This window comes from Camelus dromedarius, chromosome X (assembly GCF_036321535.1).
Source record: "Camelus dromedarius isolate mCamDro1 chromosome X, mCamDro1.pat, whole genome shotgun sequence".
Classification (NCBI taxonomy): Eukaryota; Metazoa; Chordata; class Mammalia; order Artiodactyla; family Camelidae; genus Camelus; species Camelus dromedarius.
Window position 1 is genome coordinate 15,544,245 of NC_087472.1, and position 24,120 is coordinate 15,568,364.

The following is a 24,120-nucleotide window of genomic DNA, read 5'->3' on the forward strand; positions in this document are numbered from 1 at the left end:
ATAGATATTGGAGCAACACTTCTAGTGTCTTTTCTATGAACTATTGTAGAAAATGTGGGCACTTTTCTTACCACCTAAACTTGCATTTTTATGTGGCTGATTTTTAAAAAAAATCATCCAGTATTCAAAAATAACATTGAAATGTGTTACCTATTTGGGTGTTTTGGTCCATTAACTTTTTCCAGTGGTTTTTCCAATTAAAATTACATTGATACCATATGGCATCTATTTGTATGCTAAAACTCCCTAACTCATGAAAGACATGTCAAAGCAGATTGAACAGAGGGAGCAAGTTAACAGTTTTCAGTAGTTCTAGTCACTAGCTCTATCAAGGACTAATTTCCGAGGTCCAGTTTTTCTCATTTAAAAAACATTAATAGACTTTATTTTTTAGAACAGTTTTACATTTAAACAAAAATCAAGCAGATAGTACAGAGGTCCTGTTTGCTCCTTCTCCCCTGTACACCCTTTCCTTTATTATTAACTTTATTAGCACTAATGTGGCACATTTCTTACAACTAATGAACCAGTATTGTTGCATGATTATTAAGTGAACTCTGTAGTTTACATTAAGATTCACTCTGTGTTGCACAGTTCTGTGGGGTTTAACAAATGCATAATGACTTGTTATCCTCCACTAGAATATCATACAGAACTCTTGCACCGCCCAAGAAGTATCCGTACTTCACATATTCACCCTTTTCCCTTGCTGCCCCCCCTTCAATCCCTGGTCACTGCTTATCTTCTTAGTGTCTCCATAGTTTTGCCTTTTCCAGAATGTCAAATAGTTGGAATCATACCATATATAGCCTTTTAAGACTGGCTTCTTTTACTTAGCAATAAACAGCTAAGATTCCTCCATGTCTCTCTGCAGCTTGATAGCTCATTTCTTTTTATTGCTAAATAATATTCCATTGTTTGGATATGCCACTGTTTATCCTTTGAAGGACATCTTGCTTGCTTCTAGTTTTTCATGATTATAAATAAAGATGCTGAAAATGTTCATTCGTAGCTTTTTGTGTGAACATAATTTTCCAACTCAGTTGGGTAAATACCTAGGAGCACAGTTGCTGGATCACAATTATATTTGTAAGAAACTGCCAAACTGTCTTCCAAAATGACTGCACTGCTTTGCATCCCACCAGCAATGTTGCGCTGCATCCTTGTCAGCATTTGGTATTGTCAGTGTTATGAATTTTAACCATTCTAATAGCTGTATAGTGGCATCTCATTTTAATTTGCAATTACCTATTGACATAACATATTGAACATATTTTCTTATACTTATTTGCCATCTGCACATCTTCTATGATGAGATATCTATTCATATCTTTTGTCCATTTTTAATGGATTGTTTGTTTTCTTATTGTTGAATTTTAAGAGTTCTTTGTGTATTTTGGATACAAGTCCTTTATCAGATATTTTTGCAAATATTTTCTCACAGTCTATGGCTTGTTTTTTCATTCTCCTAACAGATGTTTGTCTCTTCATTCTCTTAACATAACTGAACAGATGTTTCTAATTTTAATAAAGTCCAATTTATCAATCGTTTATTTTATGGATTGTACTTTTGATGTTGTTTCTAAAACTTTATTGCCAAACTCAGAGTAATCAAGATCTTCTCCCATGTTATAATCTAGAAGTTTTATAATTTCACATTTTATATTTAGTTCTGCAATCCATTTTGAGTTAATTTTTATGAAAGCGTGTAAGGACTATATGTAGATTTATTTCTTTGCATATGTGTGTCCAATTGTTTCAGAACTATTTGTTGAGAAGACTATCCTTTCCCACTGAATTGCCTTTGTCCTTCCTGTGAGTCTATTTCTAAGCTCTATTCTGTTCTACTGATCTATTTCTTTATTCTTTCACTAATACCATGCTGAATATAAAAATGTACTGTATAGCACAGGGAATTACAGGCATTAGCTTGTAATATTCTATAGGAATTCTTGAAGTTGGCTAGTCCCAATCCTCTGATTTGGTTATTCTTCAGTGTTGTGACATCTATCCTGGGTCTTTTGCCTTTCCATATAAACTTTAATATTGATATCTGTAAGATAACTTGCAGGAATTTTTATTGGGATTCCATAGAATGTATAGATCATGTTGGGAAGAATTTACTTCTTAACAACATTGAGTCTTTCTATTCATGAATATGGAATATCTCTCCATCTATTCTTATATATGTTTCATTAGAATTATACCTAAGCATTCCATTTTGGGGGTGCTAATGTAAATAGTATTGTGTTTTCAATTTGAAGTAGCAGTTAATCATTGTTGGTATATAGAAAAGCAATTGACTTTTCTATGTTAACTTTGTATCCTGCAACCTTGCTATAGTTGCCTATTAGTTTCAAGGAGAATTTTTTTTATCAGTTTTTTTAGAATTTTCTATATAGACAATCATGTTATATGTGAACAAAGACAGTTTATTTCTTCCTTCCCAATCTATGTACCTTTCATTTCCTTAACTTATCTTACTGCATTAGGTAGGACTTTAAGTACAATATTGAATAGAAGTGCTGAGAATGACATCCTTGCCTTGTTCCCAATCTTAGGGACAAAGCCTCTAGTTTTTCACCATTAAGTTTATTAGCTGTAAATTTTTTGTGGGTATACTTATCAAGTGGAAAATGATACCCTCTATTCCTAATTTGCTGAGAGTTTTTATCATGAGTGGTGTTGGGTTTTGACAAATGCTTTTTCTGTACCTATTGATATGATCATGTGATTTTTCTTCTTCATAGCCTGTTAATTTTATGGATTACATTAACTGATTTTTGACAATTGAAGCAGACTTGCATATCTGGAATAAATCCCACTGAGTCATGATTCTTTTTATACATTGTTGGATTTGATTCATTAATATTTCATTGTGGATTTTTGCATTTATGTTCATGAGAAACATTGATCTGTAGCTTTCCTTTCTTGTAATGTCTTTATCTGGTTTTGGTATTAGGGTAATGATGACATCATAGAATGAGTAGGAAATGTTCTCTCTGCTTCTATTCTCTGAAAGAGATTATAGAGAATTGGTATTCTTTCTTCCTTAAATATTTGATAGAATTCACTGTGAAATCATCTGGACCTGGTGCTTTCCTTTTCAAAGGTTATTAATTAACCATTCAGTTTCTTTAATGAATATAGGTCAATTCAGATTATCTTTTGTCCTTGTGTAAATTTTGGTAGTTTTTGTCTTTCAAGGAATTGATAATGCATTTCATCAATTTAATCAAGTTTTTGGGCATAGAGTTGTTTATAATATTCATATATTATTCTTTTACTATCCACACAATCAGTAATAATGACCCCTCTTTCACTTCTCATATTAGTAAATTGTGTCTTTTCTTGATTAACCTGGCTAAATATTTTTGCATTTTATTGATCTTTTCAAAGAACTAGCTTTTTGTTTCATTGGATTTCTCTATTGATTTTCTGTTTTCAATTTCACTGAACTCGGCTCTAATTTTTATTATTTCTTTTATTCTGCTTGCTTTAGATTTACATTGCTCTTATTTATCTAGTTTCCTTTGGTGGAATCTTAAATTACTGAGTTGAAATATTTTTTCCTTTTCTAATATATGCATTCATTGCTATAAATTTCCCTCTATGCACTGCTTTTGCTGCATCCCACCAATTTCAATAAGTTGTGTGGTCATTTTTATTTAGGTTAAAATATTTTCAAATTTCTCTTAAGCCTTTTTTGTCCCATATATTATGCAGAAATATGTTGTTTAATTTGCAAACAATTGGATATTGTCTTGTTATCTTTCTGTTACTGATTTGTGATTTAAATTTAATGTGGTCTGAGAACACTGACTATATGATTTCTATGCTTTTAAATTTGTTTAGGTGCATTTTATGGCCAAAAATATGTTCTGTGTTAATGAATGTTCCATGTGGGTTTGAGAAGAATGTATATTCTGTTGACGGATGAAGTATCCGATAAACGTCAATTAGATCTAGTTGATTGATGATGCTATTTGGTTTAACTGTATCCTTACTTATTTTCTGTCTGATGGATTTGTTAGTTACTGACAGAGGAGTGTTGATGTCTCCAACTATAACTGTGCATTTGTATATATAAGGATCATGTCTTCTTGGAGAATTGACCCCTTTATCATTATTTAACATCCTTTTATGCCTGTGATAATTTTCCTTTTTCCAAAGTCTGCTTAGTCTGAAATTAATTTGGCTTCTCCATTTTTTTCTGGTTAGCATTAGCATGGTATGTCTTTCTCCACCCTTTTATCTGTATCTTTATATTTAAGATGTGTTTCCTGTGGAATATCTAAAGTAGGGTCTTGTTTTTATATTTTTTCTTATAATATTTATCTTTTACTTTGTGTGTTTAAACCATTCACATTTAAAGTGATTGGTAATGCAATTGAATTAATGTTCACCATGTTTATAACTGCTTTCTGTATATTGTACTTGTTGTTTGTTTTTGTTATTTTTAATCTTTCTCTCTTTTTCTACCTTCTCTGGTTTTAACTGACCATTAATGTATGATTTTACTTTTCTCCAATTTTAGCATATCAATTATGCTTCTTTTTGAAAATTTTAGGTGGTTCCCCTAAAATTTGCAATATACATTTTAAACTATTCCAATTTTAATTTTAGGGGGAGGTAGGTAATTAGGTTTATCTATTTATTTATTACTTTTGGTGAAGATACAAAGGATTGAACCCAGGACCTCATGCATGCTAGGTACGTACTCTGCCACTGAGCTATACCCTTCCCCTTTTAACTATTCTAAGTCCACTTTCAAATAAAACTATATTGCTTCACTGGTAGTTCAGGTACCTTATAACATTCATTTCACTTATCCATATGCTACAATCACCAGTACATTATAGCTGTTACTACTTTAAACAAACATTTATATATTAAATCAAATTTTTAAAAAGAAAAGATTGTATTTTATTTTTATTTATTCTTTCTCTGCTACTCTTCCTTTCTTTAGGTAGATTTGATTTTCTGGCCTATATACTCTTCCTGAAAAACATATTTTAACATTTTTTTGCAAGCCAGGTCTACTGGTGGCAAATTTCTTCCATTTTGTTTCTCTGAGAAAGTCTTTATTTCTCTTTCCCTTTTCAATGATAATTTTATTGGAAACAGAATTCTAAGTTGTAGTCTAGGTCTGAATACAGAAACATCATCACCAAGTAATAAGGATAGTCATTTTGCTACAGTAATAGACTATATGTCCTGGGTTGGGGTAGGAGGATAAGTTATTGAACCACTTAAAGACAGATAATAGCCTGATCGCACACTTTATGTATCAAACCATATCTGGAAAATTGTGCCCCCTCTTGAGCACCATAATTTAAGAAGTACCTTGACAACACTGGAGTGTGTCCAAATAGTAGTGACCAAGATGGTGATTTGGAGGGCAAATCTAGAAACTTTGTGATATTGGGATGTATATTAACTTAATTTATTAGATCTATTTATCTGTATCATTTATCTTTCTATATATTGATTAAAAATTGAGTAATTTTTGTTTGGTTCCAAAGTTTTCATGATAGCTCTGATTTTACGTTTTTCCATTTTTTTCTGGATGGAATGCTTGACTTCTTCCCAGGAAAGAGATAGAGGAAAACCTCCCCTAGCTTAAGTATACATTATTATCTGACCAAAAAAATCAATGGGCTAAAGTTTCTTGCAGTAATTCTAGCCCTTGACTTCATTTCATGAAACCTCAGGTTGCCAGCCTCAAGCTGAGCATCACTTTTCACCTAGTGTTCGTTCCTATAAGTCTCCAAGGAGCCTTTGCTTGAGCAGTTATGGTTTGGTCTGTTGTCATGTGATATAGAAGTAAGGAGGTTGAGCAAAGCCCAGAGATGTGCTAAGTGGATTCTGAGCTGTGAAATTTGGAGCAGGGAGACATGTGAGTTGGAGGTTAGATATGAGCTCCCCTAGCCCTTTCCCCCGCAATATGTGTTGTTATTCTTCCTGTGGAAGAGTTCATGATCTTTTGTAATTTTCTTTTTCTATTGATCCACCAGTGCCAGTAACAGAAACTTAAAAAAAGAGTTATGGCAGGACAGTCTATGGAATTTCACCATCATATATCTAGTACATTAGAGAGCAAATGTGCTGTGCTAGAGATGAACTCTGCCTTGTAGAGAAGATCTTTTGGGATAGCTTAGATGACTGTGATCTATAGGGTAGTATCTCAGCAGCAGTCTTCCTTCGCTGACCTCATGCTGCCCCAGTGCAAAGGTGAAAGTACAACTCTACTTTGTTGGTTGTTGGCCTGCAACTTCTTCCTATACATTTGCATTCGGAGAGGAGAAGCCAATGGGAAAATCATGAGCTTAAAAATGAACTTAATTTTCTACAAAAGTTTTTGAGAATACATGGGTTGGCTGTAGGGCTGAGGGCAGCTAGAGTGAAATTGTTGTTGGGAGACACTATCTGAGTTGACTGCTTCTACTTGCAGTTACGTGACCCTGGGAAAGTGCTTAAACTCTGCTGGGCCTCAATTTTATCATCTATAAAATGGGGGATTGCAATACCAAGTTCAGAAGATTGTTGTGAAAAGTAGATATCATATATATTTGGAAATGCTTTGTAAATGCTAAACCATAAGACAAGGATGGTGTATTATTTATCTCCATCTACATAACACATATATACCCCTAGTACCTAGAACAGAGCCTAGTATATAATAAATCATTACTAGCTGAAATTAAAATGAAAGAATAGTTTTAAATCTCCAAATTTCTGGTGATTTTAAAGACTTCATTGACTGGTCCTTTATATTGGGCTAGACAGTCTCTTGGCCTCATTCAATCTTTAGATTCATGGATTGAGAATAAGTAGCATGTCGGGTTAGGAAGAGATTGTTACAAGGTAGATACGCTTTCCAAGAATTGCTTAATGTTTTAAACAAAACGAAAGTAACAAATGAACATATATCATTGGAAGAAAATGAAGATGAACTTTCTCAAGTAGGCTTGGAAACCCAGTAGAATTGCTCTGGCATCTGCTCAACATTGCTGGGCATGTCGCAAGCCCAAGGGAAGAATCTAGCAAGCGTGTTCTACCTTGTGCGGAATCTGGGGCAGATGGTGGTGGCACAACCTAGAGCTCACTTCTGCCACAGATGACTGAGATGTTTGGCTAAGTGATCCCAAGGAGCTGTTGGAATGCAGTCTCTCCAGTAGTCTGAAAGTGTTAATCATTTGATTTTTCAAGGCTCATGAAGTGGCATCATTTGGGGTACATCTGTCATGGATCTTTGCACTTTGGAAGGAAATGAAAGTACTAAGTTAATTTTAAATGTCTTGGGAAATGTGGTTATTTTTTATTGTTTTTAAACTCTGTCTTATTTCTTGAAAAATCTATTATTGTGGTTGTTTTCCCTTCTCTTATCTGAACGTGGAACTCTGATTATTTGGGATAATTTGTGTCTAGCGTGCTTCAGTTTGGAGAAAATGAGATGGTGACATCAGTACTTTCTGTCTCAAACCAGTGACACTAATTGGGCCTTATGCCAAGGGGTATAGACAGCAGATGTAATCCGGAATCCATGGACTCTGCAGAGGAGATAAGGCTTCCAAGCCGTGTGGGAGCTGAACTTACCAAGGAAGCTTAGCAGTTATCCTTTCAGATGTTCAGCTTGCAAATACCAGAGGTGTTATTTTCAATATCAAATGTATAGATAAATGCATGGTTGTTTTTTTCCATCCAGATATCCATTTAGGAGGTAAATTCCATTTCCAGAGCTGGCAATCTGTCAGATAGCTCCCTTTAAAGTTATCTAGAGAAAAATCTACCAAAATGATTAAATTCATGATAGCTTTTATTCTTGGCTAAGAACTTGCTTCTCCTCCAGGGCTGAACCAGCTTAAATTGTTCTGTGAGTTTATATAGTATACGGTTTGTTGTCAAGTATTTATCTCTGTCTGAAAATGAAATGTCTTGAAATAGAATTTCTTTTTAACTGAATAAATCAACGAGAGAAAGAGAAATTACTTCTCATTTAGCCAATTTTTAATCAATATTTTCATGAAAGGCCAGAATGTTAACTGAATCCTTGCTTTTGTCATTTGAAATATAATTTGTGTGTTTAAGAATTTATGTGTACATCAGGGTTTGGACTTCATGTTCAGAAAAGAAAATTGATTTATAGGAACAAATAGCTGCAGGAGTAGAGGCAAAGCCAGAAGTAAATGTGAGTCAATTATTTAAGGCAAATGGGACCTTAATCACCACAGCAATAGAGCAGTCTCAAATTCAGTTACACACTGGATTTGCATGTGTTAATTTATGTGTGTCTCTATATCTCTTATTTTTCAGAGGCCTTTGAAATTGTTGTTCGCCATGCCAAGAACTACACCAATGCCATGTTCAAGAACAACTATCCCAGCCTGACCCCACAAGCTTTTGAGTTTGTGGGCGAATTTTTCACCGATGTATCTCTCTACATCCTGGGTTCTGACATCAACGTGGATGACATGGTCAATGAATTGTTTGACAGCCTGTTTCCAGTCATCTATACCCAGCTAATGAACCCAGGCCTGCCGGAGTCAGCTTTAGACATCAATGAGTGCCTCCGAGGAGCAAGGCGTGACCTGAAAGTGTTTGGGAATTTCCCCAAGCTTATTATGACCCAGGTTTCCAAGTCACTGCAAGTCACTAGGATCTTCCTCCAGGCCCTGAATCTCGGAATTGAAGTGATCAACACAACTGATCACCTGAAGTTCAGTAAGGACTGTGGCCGAATGCTCACCAGAATGTGGTACTGCTCTTACTGCCAAGGACTGATGATGGTTAAGCCGTGTGGTGGCTACTGCAATGTGGTCATGCAAGGCTGTATGGCAGGCGTGGTGGAGATTGACAAGTACTGGAGAGAATACATTCTGTCTCTCGAAGAATTGGTGACTGGCATGTACAGAATCTATGACATGGAGAATGTACTGCTTGGTCTCTTTTCGACGATCCATGATTCCATCCAATACGTCCAGAAGAATGGAGGAAAGCTGACCACCACTGTGAGTACCATTCTACAGTTTTCAGAGGAATTGGATTCTACTGCGGGTGGGGCAGCCTGGCCAGCAGCAGGTGCTGATGGAGAGAAGTGAGAAAAAGATCAGAGGGTAGGCAGGGATGACAGACGGACTGAGTGACCTCGCAGAGCCAGGCAGTGCATTAAGACCACAGGCTAGGGAGTCATCACGCCTGGCTTTGAATTTTAACTCCACCCACTTGCTTGCTCTGAGATCTTGGGTGAATCGTTTTATCTGTATGAACCTCATGTTTCTAATTTATACAATAGGGATAAAAAGAATATCATCTTCATAGGGAATAACATGTGTTAAAGCACTTAGCACTTGTCTGTCTGGTACATGGTAATTCTTCAGTAAGTATTAGCTTTTCCTACCACTGTTTTCAAGTTATCATAAGCTCCATGGCAACCCTGTGAGGTAGGAGCTATTATCTCCATTTGGTAAATGAGGAAACTGAAGCTCAATGAAACTAACTTGACCAAGGGCACCCGGCTATAGTTAGTGGAAGAACCGTGATTCACAAGTGGATCAGGTCTCCCTTTCATTAGGTTATCACCAGCTTTTCTGATTCTGATTTCATGCTTGTGCTCTTCAACATGTATACCATGCTACCATTTCAAGTAGTGACTTTAAACACAGGAGACCCAGCTAGAACCCACTAACTAAACCTATGTAAGAACATAAGCGAGGCAAAACGTTCATGTTTTCCAACAGTTGCTTTTGCATCCTTGACCGGTGTAAGCCTGATGGGATTTGTGATTGGGGTGGTGGGGGAACAGTTCTGTGAGGCAATAGTCTACTTGATTTCCATTGGACGTTGTTAGTGACATTGTACCTGCCAAGCTAGAGTGCACACATTCAGAACCACAGGAGGCACCCACTTCTCAATGCAGAGCACAACATACAGCCAAGAGCTACCAGCCAGATCTCACTAAGGTGCTGGCGACCATTTCCTGAATGCTGCCAGCTTTGTAGAAGGAGGTAGCAGAATTGTATAATAGCCTACCCTTGTTGAGCTTCTACTGCATTTCAGGCACTCTGCTGGCCGGTTTACATAATATTATTTCACAGTAATCAAATGGGCCAGGTCCTAATGTTATCCCCATTTGACACAGGAGGAAATGAAGCTTAGAGGGCTTAAGTACCTTGCCCAATGTCAAAGCTAGTTAAGTGGAGGTGGGAGGAACTGGGATTCAAACCCAGGCTTGGATGCCTTGCTTGATTCATGTTCTTATCTTCTATACAGTGCATCTGCTGTGTTCTCCAAACCACTGCTTACCCACAATGGGGAGGGCCGACTGGGCCATTTAGCCCTGTCTGTAAACTCTGGAAGTACAAAGTGATAGGGGTAATTGGTTTCTTTGGTGAATTAAACTAGAAAGGAGGACAAAAATGATGCAACCCACAGGATGGCTACTTATGGAGCTGCTCTAATTGCCCCATTCACAATGTTAGCCATTTAAAACACATTTGCTGAGAAAATATTTTATAGTAAAATGAACAGAAATGTCCTATCTAACGACAATGTTCTTCAGTGGCTAATTATTCCCTTGATTGTTTTATAATTTGAGGCCAGATTCTAGGGCCTTGTACAAAAGTAAATCTCACAGAACTAGAAAAATGAAAAGTCAGTGCATTTATGTGTTTATTCACCTGATATTGATTGAGGACCCACTATGTGTCAGATACAAAGCAAGAGTGCCAGGGGTGTGGAAGTGTCTTAAATAAGAGGAAAAGTAAGGAGACAACATTAAAGACAGGGTCTGGGAGTGTTTAAAGTTTGTGTCTGACATTGGTCATTTGACAGCAATATCTTGAAAACGTGTATTCTCCTCTAGTGCTTTTAAACACACAAAAAATAGGATGCGGAGCTGGTAAGGGATGAATTGTACTGTTTTGATCAGGCTCTAAACATGAAGGTTTATTTAGTAAACATTTATTAAGCATCTGCTTTGTTCATGGCACTTTCCCAGGTTCTGAGGACTTAGTTACCCAAGATATAGTTCTTAAGTCTTGAAAAGTTCAGCCTAGTTGACAGACGGACATGTAACTGAATAAATTTCACCATAGTGAACTTCTCACTATAGTGTCAATGTTGGAAAAGCTGTGAGAGATTAGCTAGTCCAGTCCCGTTGATTTACAAATGAAGAAATGAAATTCAGGGAGGCTTGCCCAAAGTTATGTAATCAATGGAAGAGCCAGGGTAGAATCCAAGGTCTTCTGCTGTTACAATCAAGTGCTCTTTCCACCATGCCGATCAGTCTCCCATTACATAGACCCTTCCAGACGTTCACTCTAAAAGCTCCATTAGGATTTTGCAAAGACATCATGAACTTAAATTGAGTAGCTATTTCAGGGTGCCAGACCTGCTGTATTTTAGGTGTACACATGTGCACACACACATACACATAGAGAAACTACATTTCATGTCATTGTCATTGAGGAGGAAAGGCCTTGGCTGTCAAGAGGTGGTCAGTGATGCAGTCCCTTGGCCATTAAGGGCCTGATTGCTCCCAGCTCCCAGCTGGTTATGAGAGCATGGAGTCTGCCTTCCCCAGGGAAGTCCTGAACTAGAACAGAAAGCATACGTAAACTCTGCCTTGTTACTGTTTTATGATCATCAACTCTAAGTAATATATACCAAATGGTGGGGGTCCGGGAATCATTGGCCAGGTGTGATCCAGCTATACTCTGTCTGGGCCAGAAGGGGGCTGGACCATTTATGGGGGTGAGGGGAAGTGCCGGCTGGGTAGACTGCAGGACTCTATTTCTGTTAGCAAACCCACAGAATGCCCCAAAGCCAAAGCTGGTTGAAAACTAAAGCATTAATGAGATTCTGCTGTAGGGCCTTCACCTTCCTGTTGTGATAAAATCTAAGACCCTGCCGGTCCATCCTGCTTGAGGTGAAGTTGTGGTGAGAGACCTCTTTGACAATAGGCTCTGTTGGGACTGCCTTTTGAGCTGGCGGTAAGCCATGCCATGAGATCTGGCCACACAGGGACTTTGCTCAGCTGTGGTGGTGGCTACCAGCTACCCCGGATTATGAAGGACGTTTTGGTCTTATCTAAGTTAATGGGGCACTGGTAATTCTTTATACGTATTGCCTGTTAGCGCTTTAGTTTTCCCTAAGATAGTTTTCAGCTCTTCAGACCACCAAGTGAAGACATGTGAGCACATGTTGGGGTGTCGTTGCTGGCAGCACTCCCAGAGGTAGCCAGCATGTGGCTCCCAAAGTTGGCTCATCAGCACAATCGTCTAGGGAACTTGTTAAACAGGTTCCTGAAGTCCCATTGCCTCCCTACCCCGCCCCGAGGATTCTGATACCATAGTTCAGTGGAGAGGCCAGAGAATTTGTTATAGAATTTGTCATTTGAAAAGTGCTCCATTTGATTCTGATACTTCCTTGGGAGCAAATCCAGCCCCCTTGTTTAGAAGGTAAGGCAAGGCCCAGAGGGTGGAAGTGAATGACCGCTAATGGCAAAGCTAGGACCTTGGGTTCCTCATCTATCAAATAGAGTTGATCTATGGGGAGTCATTGAAATGATAGGTTCAAACTACCTGGTAGGGGTCAGGACACATGGCAGGTACTTGCTAAGCCCCAGTGCAGTATTCTTTCTACAACATTTTTCTAAGTGTGCCAAATGGATAATGAGTTTTTCTTAAACTTATTTTTAAGTGCCAGGACGCTTAATATTATCTTAGTCCAAAGAAGTGAATAAAAATAATAAGTGTGTCGGGGGAGAGTATAGTTCAAGTGGTAGAGCACATGCTTGGCATGCACAAGGTCCTGGGTTCGATCCCCAGTACATCCGCCGAAAAATAAATAATTAAACCTAATTACCCCCCCAAATTAAAAAAAAATAGCAAGTGTGTGAAAATGTATGTCTGTGTAAGAGAGAGAGAGAGGAGAGGAGAGGAGAAGAGAGGAATGGAAAGAAAGAGAAAATGTTTACTGCAAAGTTCAAGGAAGTATTAATGATGGGACTGTAAATAGATTGATCTTGACTCTTCATCTACATTTGTGAACTAGGTTAAGTTATCATAGCCCCAAGCGAGTACTGCATAGGTCTTTAATAGTATTTGGGTGAGAATATCTTTGTTAAATGTATCAGTACATTATTGAATTCCAGTTCTTATACCTTGAGGCAAATACAGATATGCACAGTGTTCAATACATATACTTTCAGCCTTGTTACACTGCATGCAAATGGTTGAATCCACAACCTTCTTTATTTTTAAATGCAGTTGTTTTTATTCTGAAACCATTTTGATTGTCATTACCATATACCTATGTATAGATTATGTACATGGCCATTGCACGTTTCAGATCCACTGATTAAATGGGTAATAATCAGCATGTTGGATGTTTATTGCTCTTCTAGAAAGTTTCCCAAAACTTTCTATGATTTCATTTACTTTCTTTACCACCCCCCGACAATGTAATTGCTCACATATCCTCACATGGCTGTTTGCACTTCTATTTTTCCGTTTGTACTCATGTACTTTCTTTATTGATTCATCTCAGAACTTCTCAGCATTAGAGCTTCCTCTCCCACAATTTCATTACCTTAATTTGTTATAGGCTTCATTGAATGTTATACAAAATTGCAACCTTTTCTACCTTCACTGTTTCTCTCTTTCCTTCCTCATTGTGATACTCATTTTAGCACTATCTGAAAGAGGATCCACTTCAGGGAACATTTAGTCAGCATCTAATTGTGGCAGCACTGTGATGGACATGGCGAGGGGCACAAGAAGTGGCTGGAAAGATGACCAGGACTGTTGCTGTCCTCAGGGGTCACTCGGCCAGCAGGTAGCGGAGATAAGATTCAGAGCCGGATCTGTCTGGCTCCAAAGCTCATGCTTTTCACAATTACTCTATATTGCTCTTTCAAATAGTTCTACTCTGTCTTCACCAGAATCTTCTTTCCTTGAACACAGGCTAAGTGGGTCTTTATCATCTTATTTAATATCCTGTATTACTGTCCACTGTTTTTCCAATTGCACAATCAGTTTTTGAATTCATTCTCTCTCCTTGGAGACTTTTGCTCTAGTATTTCCCCATGAAGTACTAAAAGGCTTGAGAGTTTTAGTCTTCATAACACTTAAAGGCACAGCGTAGTTTCTAGGCGAAGAAGGTATATTTATGTAGGTGATGGAAGATCCAGCCACACAGTGAAAGGACTGCCTGGAACCTATATGCACAGTGCCAGTGGTAGATATGGGTTTCTTCCACTTACAATGTTTGGAATCTGCCCGTTGGAACAACAGATAGTTTTTGATGCATTTGCCTCTGATTCTGGACCTTAACAGTACTCCAGGCTTCCATTATGGAGTTTCCTTAGTAGTAACATTGCCTGCTGAGAACCTAACATATTCTGGTATCCACGTACATCCATTTCCTTTGCTAGAATTTCTGAAGCTATCTTCAGTGAAGTTAGTATTTATTTATGTATGCTAGGAAGCTTTGGGGAAGATTCTCTGTTGATCCTCAATAATAATTCACTCTATCAAATTCTTATATTTTGCTGTCTGTGTGAGTGACTGTAACTCATCAGAATTTCCAAGATTAGCCCTACCTTCCCCTCTGCTTTGGAAGGCTGAGATGATTTCTCAGATGTCAGAATGTCATTTTCTCCTCATGCTATCACTTTGGACTTTAATTTTTTAGTCTCAGATAGAGATACTTTGTCTGAATTCATACAAGCTGTTTTCAGTACCAAGTGATTTTGAAATGATAAAAACAAGTAAATGGCTCACTACCTAATTAGTGTCTGCAGGTCAGCCTCGAGAACTGCAGTAAGCAACTTTATCTGCATGAGGTCCATTTCTGGAGAGACAAAAATGTTTACAGGCTGCCATCTTTTTTTCATTCATAATAAAAATAGCTCTAGTTGTTCCCATGGGGAAAATACATTCTTTTAAAACATAGATTACCTATTTATTGAAGAAAAGAATACAAATGAAAAAATTGGCATCACTTTTAGGCTCTAAATGTGAATTTCAGGGCCAGTTTCAAACAGTGGTCACACACACACAAGGGAAGCTTTTTATAATGCTTCATCCTGAGATTATATATACTATGGGTCATATTAGGAAATTAAATGGGCCCCTCACGAGTCTAGAATTACTTGCTTTTGCCTTGGCAAGAGTGCAGTGTGAGTATATATTCTGAATCTTGAGAAAGATGTTTTTCCTCCTTTCTATGGTCTGTGGACTGATGTAGTAGGACTATGTCTTCAAGAAGTGTGAAAGATCTGAGATTTTTACCCTAATTGCAAACTAACAAGTTACTTGGTCACAGTTTCACGGACCCTGGTTTAAGACATGAGACTCCTGGCTCAGAAATGAAGGACGGTTTATTTCTCACAGTAACAGCAGCGGTAGCCAGAGTATCAGCATTTGCACCAGTTCCCCGAGCCCCAGTTCCCACAGGGAGAGGCAAGGGCGACCAGATGACTCCTGCACACACAGTGAGTTGAGTTACAGGAGAGGAGCTTTGAGCTTAGGAAACTCAAATTTTTTATAATAGATGGTAAGCCTGCCTGCTCTTTTCACTGGTGGGAGACACTATCACTGTCTTCCCTATACAAAGATTTGTGATAGTCTGGGGGGAAAGTGCCTCTGTTTATAAGACATGCAGGAACACAAGAGACTCATCAAACATTATCTTGCAACACATGATCCCCCAACCTTGGACGGCTGCAGAAACCTCTCAAGTTCACGATGCTTTTGGAGGATCAGGCAAGGAAATCAGAAGTTAGTGGAAGACACTTAGCTCAGCCCTGCCTGCTTGGTCAGGAGGCTGGTATGTGGGCCACCTGTTGGAGGTCAGCAGAAGGCACGTCCACAGACAGAACAGTGGCAGTTTTCTTGGCTCTTCAGAGAATACTTTAAGAAGTATGAAGGGGCACCTGACTGTTGCCTCTGATGAGGAGTAAACTCTCCTTCTTTGGGCCTCCGGCTACCACTCTATTGCCTTCTCTTTTGGTCTCCAAGCTATTGTTCCCTTTCTTGCTTGTTCAGGCTCTGGAGTTGGGAGTTTTGTATTGCTAAGTAGCTTGGCTGAGAGAAGTTTTCTCTTTTACTGCACTTCTCGGATAAAGCATGTGATAAACACAGAGTAGTACACAGTTGCTTATCCATGTCTGTTGGGAGTGACAAGGACTGATTTATGCTCTGAGTATATTTAGAAAAGTTAGAAAGTCAGGAATATTTGTCCAACTGGGCAGAAGTCCAGGCAGGCTTCCCCATGACCTGGTTTTCTGAGAATCTGTGTGCTCCCAGAATGAGAGTGAGGAAGTCCAAGATGCCTTTTTTACGTTGAATGACCAGGGAGTCAGAGCACAGGGAAAGCAGCCTTCCACCCGGTAAGGGCAGAAAAGCCCCCGGATAAGTGCTTTTTTTTTTTTCTTAGTTGCAAGACCTGAAATGCCTCAGGAAACACGGAGTCTTGCATACAGTGTGATTCCTCTCATTCCTTTTCCCCACTCGGAATAAGGTTCCTCTTGGCAACTGCAGCGCTGCATCATCCACTCACAGCAGTGCCACGGGTAGCCTTGGCTGCTAACCTCTTACGCCTGTGCCCAGGTCTCTGGCAGAAAATGTTTTCTACTTGGACTGTTTCTTTTTTTTTAAGTTTTTAAAAACTTATTTATTATTGTATTATTTTAATACTTTATTTTTTTCAATATTTATTCATTCTACAATTGTCTTTTGGGGGTGGGGGGAAGGGAAGGCAATTAGGTTTACTTTCATTTATTTACTTTTTTTTTTTAAACAGAGGTCGTGGGGATTGAACCCAGGACCTTGCGCATGCTAAGCACGCACTCTACCACTGAGCTATACCCTCCCCCTGTATTATTTTAATTATTTTATTTTGGTGAGGGGGGGTAATTAGGTTTATTTATTTTTAGAGGAGGTACTGGGAATTGAACCCACGACCTCCTGCATGCTAAGCATATGCTGTACCATTTCAGCTATTCCTTCCCCCCCTACTTGGACTGTTTCTTTAAAGACAGTTTCCCCAGCCTCACCTTAAAAATTGAACACATATTTTGGGCATCACAGAAGCATTTTTAAATGAAGTTATACTGTAGTACAGTAATTTCCTCCAGGGAAGGAGTAGTTATAATATTTACTATAATAATTTCATTTTTAAAAAGAATATGAAAAGGAATATATATGTGTATATGTATGATTGAAACATTATGCTGTACACCAGAAATTGACAGAACATGGTAAACTGACTAGACTTCAATTAAAAAAAAGATTAACAAAAGGCTAAGATGAGGCAGATTTCAGTTTAGGGCAGATTTCTTCCAGTGTGTTGCAGCCTTTGCAAGATAAAATAGAAACTTTCATCATCACCAGCAGCCACAACTTTCTGAGTCCTGGCACTGGGCACTGGGCACTGTTCTTAAGTCTCACTGTTTTGCCATTTCTTTCCTTGTTGAGGGGAATGTTAACAGGGTAAGACAAATAACCTTTGTTTTGGTGAAGGTACAGTCTTCTTAATGTCCTTTTAAAATCTCCTTTTGGGGATCAGGGTTCAGAATGCATCAGACTTCTCAGAAGCAATACTGGAAGGGGCATGAGGGGTCTTCTTGGGGAGATGAAAACGTTGCAAGACCAGTTGTCATGATGGTGACACAACTTGGTACATTTAGTAAGAATCATTAAACTATACACTTGAAATGAATGAATTGTATACATCCAAAAATATACCCAATGACACTGAAAAAAGTCTTCATAAAATAAAAAAAAACTGTGGAATTAATATATAAAGCATTTCAAATACAACAAGGTATAAGCATACTATAAAACAGCTAGTGAAATGACACATGTATAAATATTAACTATATCATTCCAATAAATTACTATCTAAAGTAAAACAAAAAGCAAATAGAAGCAATGCTGGAAGCTAGAAGACGGTGTCCTTCGGGGAAGTGCATAGCCCAGCAAGGCTGCTTTCAGATTTTACATGGGGGGTGGGACGTGGTGAAGGGTTGATACTGCCTTCTTATTACCCAATTCAGATCCTTTTTGAAGAATATTCAAAAAGTGAATTAATTTTTCCTTTTTTCATTCCTCTCAGAATGCCTAAAACAGATAAAGTAGGAAACGGAGTCATTATATTTGGGTGCTGTCTATTATCATTTACTGACTGAGAGTCTATCTAAGCCTTTCTGCTTTTTGCAGATAATTAATTTTGTTCCTAAATGGAGGAAAGAGTGATTGTAATCAGTATGTTTGTACTTTGAGCCACAAATAGAGCCCATCAAAGACATGCAGTACAAATAAACCTCATAAAATATGCCGCCCAGGCGCTGCTTGAAGTTAATGTGCTCTCTTTTTCTTCCAAAGAAAAAAATAGTATGTGTGATTTTGTTAAAGTCATTCTTGGTATTCTTGTACAGTTAATAGATGAGCCTCTCTTTTTCTAACTCAAGCCTACGCTGTGAGTTATTTTTATTACTAAACCTCATGAAGTAGAGCTAAAGGAGACTCAGATTTGGCACAGAAATCAACTTGTCAACATACATGTATCTCTGAGTTCTAGGGGGAGGTTTTGCTTATACTTTTAGAAAATTATGAATAATCAGATCTAAGTTCAAGGCTCAGGTTCATGGGCTGAAACCTAAGAGCACAGTGTTTGTGAAGGAATTCCTCTAGAGTCTCTCAAAAGGCTTTTGCCCTTTTTTTTCCAGCTCCCTGGGGTCTCCACCTCTGACCAACCTCTACTCCAAGCCTATTCCTTCTCCCTCGCCTTCAAAATTATACCTTGCTCAGTGTCTTGTTCATTCAAGCCCTGCATTTGGTTTAAAATGATGGGTTTTTTTTATTGAGGGATAGTTAGTTTACAATGTTGTGTCAATTTCTGGTGTACAGCACAATGCTTCAGTCATACATATATTCTTTTTCACCACAAGCTACTACAAGATATTGAATATATTTCCCTGTGCTATAGAGTATAAACTTATTTATCTATTTTATATATACCAGTCAGTATCTGCTAAAATGATGATGTTTGATCATAGTTCACTCATCACAAGAAGTCATTTCTGCTTCTGCTAGTTCTGTAATGTGTTCCCTCTCCTGAGCTACAAACTCACTTCACTTAGAAAAATTTTACAATCACAAGAAAACACTTCAGAAGGGTTGTCAAGGATGGAGATCTCAGTCACTGTGAGACTGTTGTATAGGGAAATAGCTAAGTGTATGAGGGACCTTTTGGTGCTTCTGAAATCACCTGCTGTGCATCATACAGTGGAAATAGTATCAGTCCAGGAAAACGAATATTGATAGAGTCTCCACCTTGTGCAACCACAGGATAGTGGCCATGGAAAAGCAATTTAGTCTACACAGTGAAGAAGAGAATGACGATAAAAGTGATTATTAAGCACTTACTATGCCGCCCACACTTCTAAGCTCTTTACATGGATTAAGTCATTTAATGTTTATGACAATTCTGATGAGGGAGGAAGAGTTAGCACTAGGACCATTTTCCAGGTTAAAGAACCGAGGCCGAGAGACTTGGAAGCAGGTGCCAGCTCCAAGGCCACTTCAACCGCTCTCCACTGCAGGAGCTTCTGAGGGTCACTCTTGCCCAGGGTCACACCCAGTCTTAGAATGTGTGGGTGGAGCTTGGCTCCCTCTGCAGGTGGACCCAGGCTTAGCTGGTAGAAGTGAGGCAGAATGCAGAGCCAGGGAGTTGCTAAGGCTCTGTCATTCCTGCCTGCCCTCTCTGATACCATTCATCCTGTTTCCTACATGTGGACTTGAGAACAGGATGGAAACTTCCAGTGGGCTTAGCTTTTATTCTCTGCTTTTTCTAATGCTGATATTAATCCTAATTAGATTTTTCTAAGTCTCTTTAGGGCTCAGACATCCCCCTAGGATCAGGGTCTATTCCACTTACCCTTTTTTCAAAAGAATCCATTTTTGATAAGCTTAGGTTTCAAAGATACTTTAAAAGATATATGGCACCTAAATTTCCCCCTTTCAGCTGAGAAATCCAAAGAATGCTGAAATACCAAGATCTGTGGCTTTCTTACTATGCATTAAACCCTGTAATAATCTCTTTCCAAATGTGGAAGGAGTTCCATGGTAACTGAGTTTCCAATTTACTCAACTGTTCCATTCTCCCTAACAAATTTTTAATGTAAAATGAATGGCTTTCTTGACTGTAGCAACCTTCTAGCAGATTTTTTTTTAATGTGAACACTTTAAATCACCCTTGAACAGCCTCTTCACAAGTTTTCTAGACATAAAGTACTCTGGACAAAAGAACAGGAAACTAAATTAGTGTCCTTACTCTGATTAAAAATAGAGCAGTAATTGTGATAAACTGGCATAATCTAACTTGACAGATAGAAGCTATAGATTACGTGTTATATTTCCTTCCAGTATGAAAAAGATGCTAACAAGCCCCAGAACACAGAAGGTGAAAGAGTACACACTGGTGGAAACACTTCCCTCACACATCTGTGTTTATCAAGTTTTAAAGTCTGTTTCCTCCCCCACCATTTCTTCTAAATCTGTAATCCATTGATTTAAAAAAAATTAATGCATGACTCTAACTGCTCTGCTGTGAAAAGCCCCATTCAGAATTGTCTCAGCTCTGGTTATCATTGACCAAAGACCCTTCAAGATACCAGGAATAATAAATTGCAACAAACATTCGTTTTTAATAGCACCATAGAGATTTTTACAAGCAAAGCTTTTGAGACGGAAACGGAGTCGATACCCTGCACAGGAATGGGTCAGCTTGATGTTACAAGGAGCAGAGTAAGGAAAGGTTGTGTGATGCAGTAGAAGAAATACAGGCTTCAGGAGTTACGATGTCAATCTCTGCTCAGCCATCCCTTATTTTAGTGACCCTTGGCAAGAGTGCGTCACCTCCCTGAGCCTTGGTTGTGTCATCTATAAACGGGGATAAAAATGTCAACCTTTTAGAACTACTATGAAAATTAGCAATAATGCCTGGCGCACAGTAACACTATAAAATCTGACATGTGACAGGATCGATTTACATGCTGTGGGACAAGGTGACCTTTCTTCTTAGGTTTTCCCTCCCATGAGGGCATTCATCTTTGGGGTTCTCTCGTCAGCAGCATCATCATTGGTAAATACTGATGAAGCTCCTGAGACAAAAACCCCATGACAGAGGGTGGCAACACAAATATCAGGAAGCTGTTTCAAGAAACTAAACTGGTTGGGTTGCAGGAGAATTGGGGGATTTCCCCCTAACATTAGGAGAGCTCTTTCAGATGAAGCTACTTGTCCAGGTACTCATTTCCTCTATGGACTTGAAGTTCCTTCTAGACTTCCCATTCAGAGCTTGGCGTGTCTTCAAGCAAGTTTATCCAACCTGTGCGGCCTCTTTTTCCATTTGCCCAACTCTGCTGCTAATAACCAGGAGGATCAATCATGTTTCCCCAGATGTTCAGGTGACTTGATTCCCAGCTAGGCAGACCAAGATGAACACACAGGTTTTCTAGCTGCTCACAGAAGACACAGGAATAAAGGGCAGTGGGATATATCTAGATTCCCAATGGGGAGTTTTAGCATTTATCTTCTTTTGTTCGGTTTAGTGCTGAAATCCTTGGCTGTGGAAGGGGATTCAAGCTGTGTTTATGGCTCCTTTGTTTTGGAATGTGTATTGTGCAACATAATGCTAAATTGCTTTTGCTGGGTACCACTGTTAAATGATTATTCAATTTAGGTCAGTATAAAAATGAATAGATATCTATTACATATCTTTGGGATAATTTAATGATATCCCCTTATTTTAGATACTATCTTTTTATTAAATCCCTAAATTCTCTTGTCTGTTCTCATCTATCCTTCCTACTCAGAGTCTCTTCCCCTCCTTTATAATGAATGGCAGCTACCTTTCTGATTTCGGGGATTTGGGTTATCATTCTATTTCTTTTGATGTAGGGAAAGGAAAAAAACAATGGGGAGAGTGAAACGAGTTTTAGGAGAGTAGAAGGAACATGTGATGTGAATCATACCATTTGAAAATGATATTTTTTCTAGGCACGTGTCCTCTGCAGTATTTACTTAATATAATCATGCCCCACTCATGTTACCACAATACAAGTAAGTCACAGATTCTAGATTTAAAAACATACAATATGTATCAGCTATGACTTACTTGCCATTTTCTTAAATCAAGCATCAGTTTTAGGGTGTGATATTACCATTCTCTGTTCCTCATCCCCTAGGATAGAATATCCTACATAGAGTAGATGTTTGAATTTCCTCTTAAATCAAGCTAAAGGGGAGTGGAGTTCATCCTTGGAATAGTGAGGAGCCATCAAATGTATAAAGAACATAAATCCTCACCCACAAAATCAAAAGTACAAAAAAGAGCACATTTTAATTTTTTGCTATTTAAAAAAATAGACTTTTAGAGCAGTTTTAGGTTCACAGCAAAATTGAGCAGAAAGTACTGAGTTTTCCCATGTATCTCCTGCCCCCTGCCATGCCCACACCTTCCCCCACTATCAGCATCCTACACCAGAGTGGTACATTTGTTATAATCGATGAGCCTATGTATTATTATTACCCTAAGTCCGTCCTTTTCATTAGGGTTCACCCTTGGTATTGTACATTCTGTTGGTTTTGATAATGTATAATGGCATGTATCCACCATTACAACATCATACATAATAGTTTCACTGTCCCCCAAATCCTCTGTTCATGTCTACTTATCCCCCTCTTCCCCTCACCCCGCTACAACTTCTAGCAATCACTGATAGTTTTACTGTCTCCATGGTTTTGCCTTTTCTAGAATGTCATATAGTTGGAATCAGACAGCCTTTTTAGATTGGCTTCTTTCACTTAGTGATATGCATTTAAGCTTCCTCCATGTCTTTTCATGGCTCAATAGCTCATTACTTTTTAGTGTTAAATAATATCTCATTGCCTGGAAAATTATTTATTTACTTTTGTATTTATATTAAATTATAGTTGATTTGCAATGTTGTGTTAGTTTCCGGTATATAGCATAGTGGTTTAGTTATACATATATCGTCTTTTATTTTTTAATCATTTTAATTTCAAGACCAAATCCTTGTTCCCATGAGGTTAGTGGTAAATTCCATGTCATTGCTTCTTTTTTAAAAAAGCTTTGTTGGATATAATCCATAAAGAATGCATTTACCAATTTACCCATTTAAAGTGTACAATTCAGTGGTTCTTAGTATATTCGTAGAGTTGTGTAACCATTACCAAAATCAATATTAAAATAGTTTTATCATTCCAAAAGAAACTGTACCAATTAGCTGTCACTCCCCATTCTCCCTCCCTGCCCCTACTGGAAACCACTAATCTGCTTTCTTTCTCTATAGATTTGCTTGTTCTGGACATTTCAAGTAAGTGGAATCATATAATACATGGCCTTTTAAAAATGCCTGGCTTCTTTCACTTAACCTTAGTGTTTTCAGGGTTCATTCATATTATAGCATGTTTCATTACTTCTTCCCTTTTTATGCCTGAATAGTATTCCATTGTATAAATAAACTGTATTTTATTATCAGTTGATGGACATTTGAGTTGTTTCCATTTTTTGGTTATTATGCATAATAACCAATTATTATGCACAAATCTTTGTGTGGATATATTTTTTCATTTCTCTTGGGAATAGTCCTTGGAGTAGAATTGTGAGTCACATGGTAACTATACGTTTAACTTTTTGAGGAATTGCCAAACTGTTTTCCAAAGCAATTGAGCTATTTTACTTTCCTACCAGCAATATATGAGGCTTCTAATTTCTCCACATCCTCACCAACAATTGTTATTAGCTGTATTTTTTATTATAGCCATCCTAGTGAGTTTGAAGTGGTAGCTCATTGTAGTTTTAATTTGTGTTTCTCTAATGACTATTGATGTTAAGTAATTTTCATGTGCTTATTAGCCAGATGTGTATTTTCTTTGATGAAAGGTCCATTGAGATCCTTTCCCAATTTTTAAATTGGGTTATTTGTCATCTCATTGGTGAATTGTAAGAATTATTTATATATTCTTAATATAAGACCCATATCAGATGTATGATTTGCAAGTATTTTCTCCCATACTGTGTACT

At 38.0% G+C, this 24,120-nt stretch overlaps 1 protein-coding gene across 2 annotated transcripts in view; it reads left to right on the forward strand.

Annotated features, from left to right (window-relative positions):
• GPC3 (glypican 3) overlaps positions 1 to 24,120 on the forward strand; it is a 368,118-nt gene that overhangs the window by 185,091 nt on the left and 158,907 nt on the right. For both annotated transcript variants that reach the window (XM_031446156.2, XM_031446155.2), the window contains one exon: positions 8,317 to 9,011. In XM_031446156.2, coding sequence (XP_031302016.1) covers positions 8,317 to 9,011 — 695 coding nt within the window. The remainder of the gene's footprint in view (positions 1 to 8,316; positions 9,012 to 24,120) is intronic.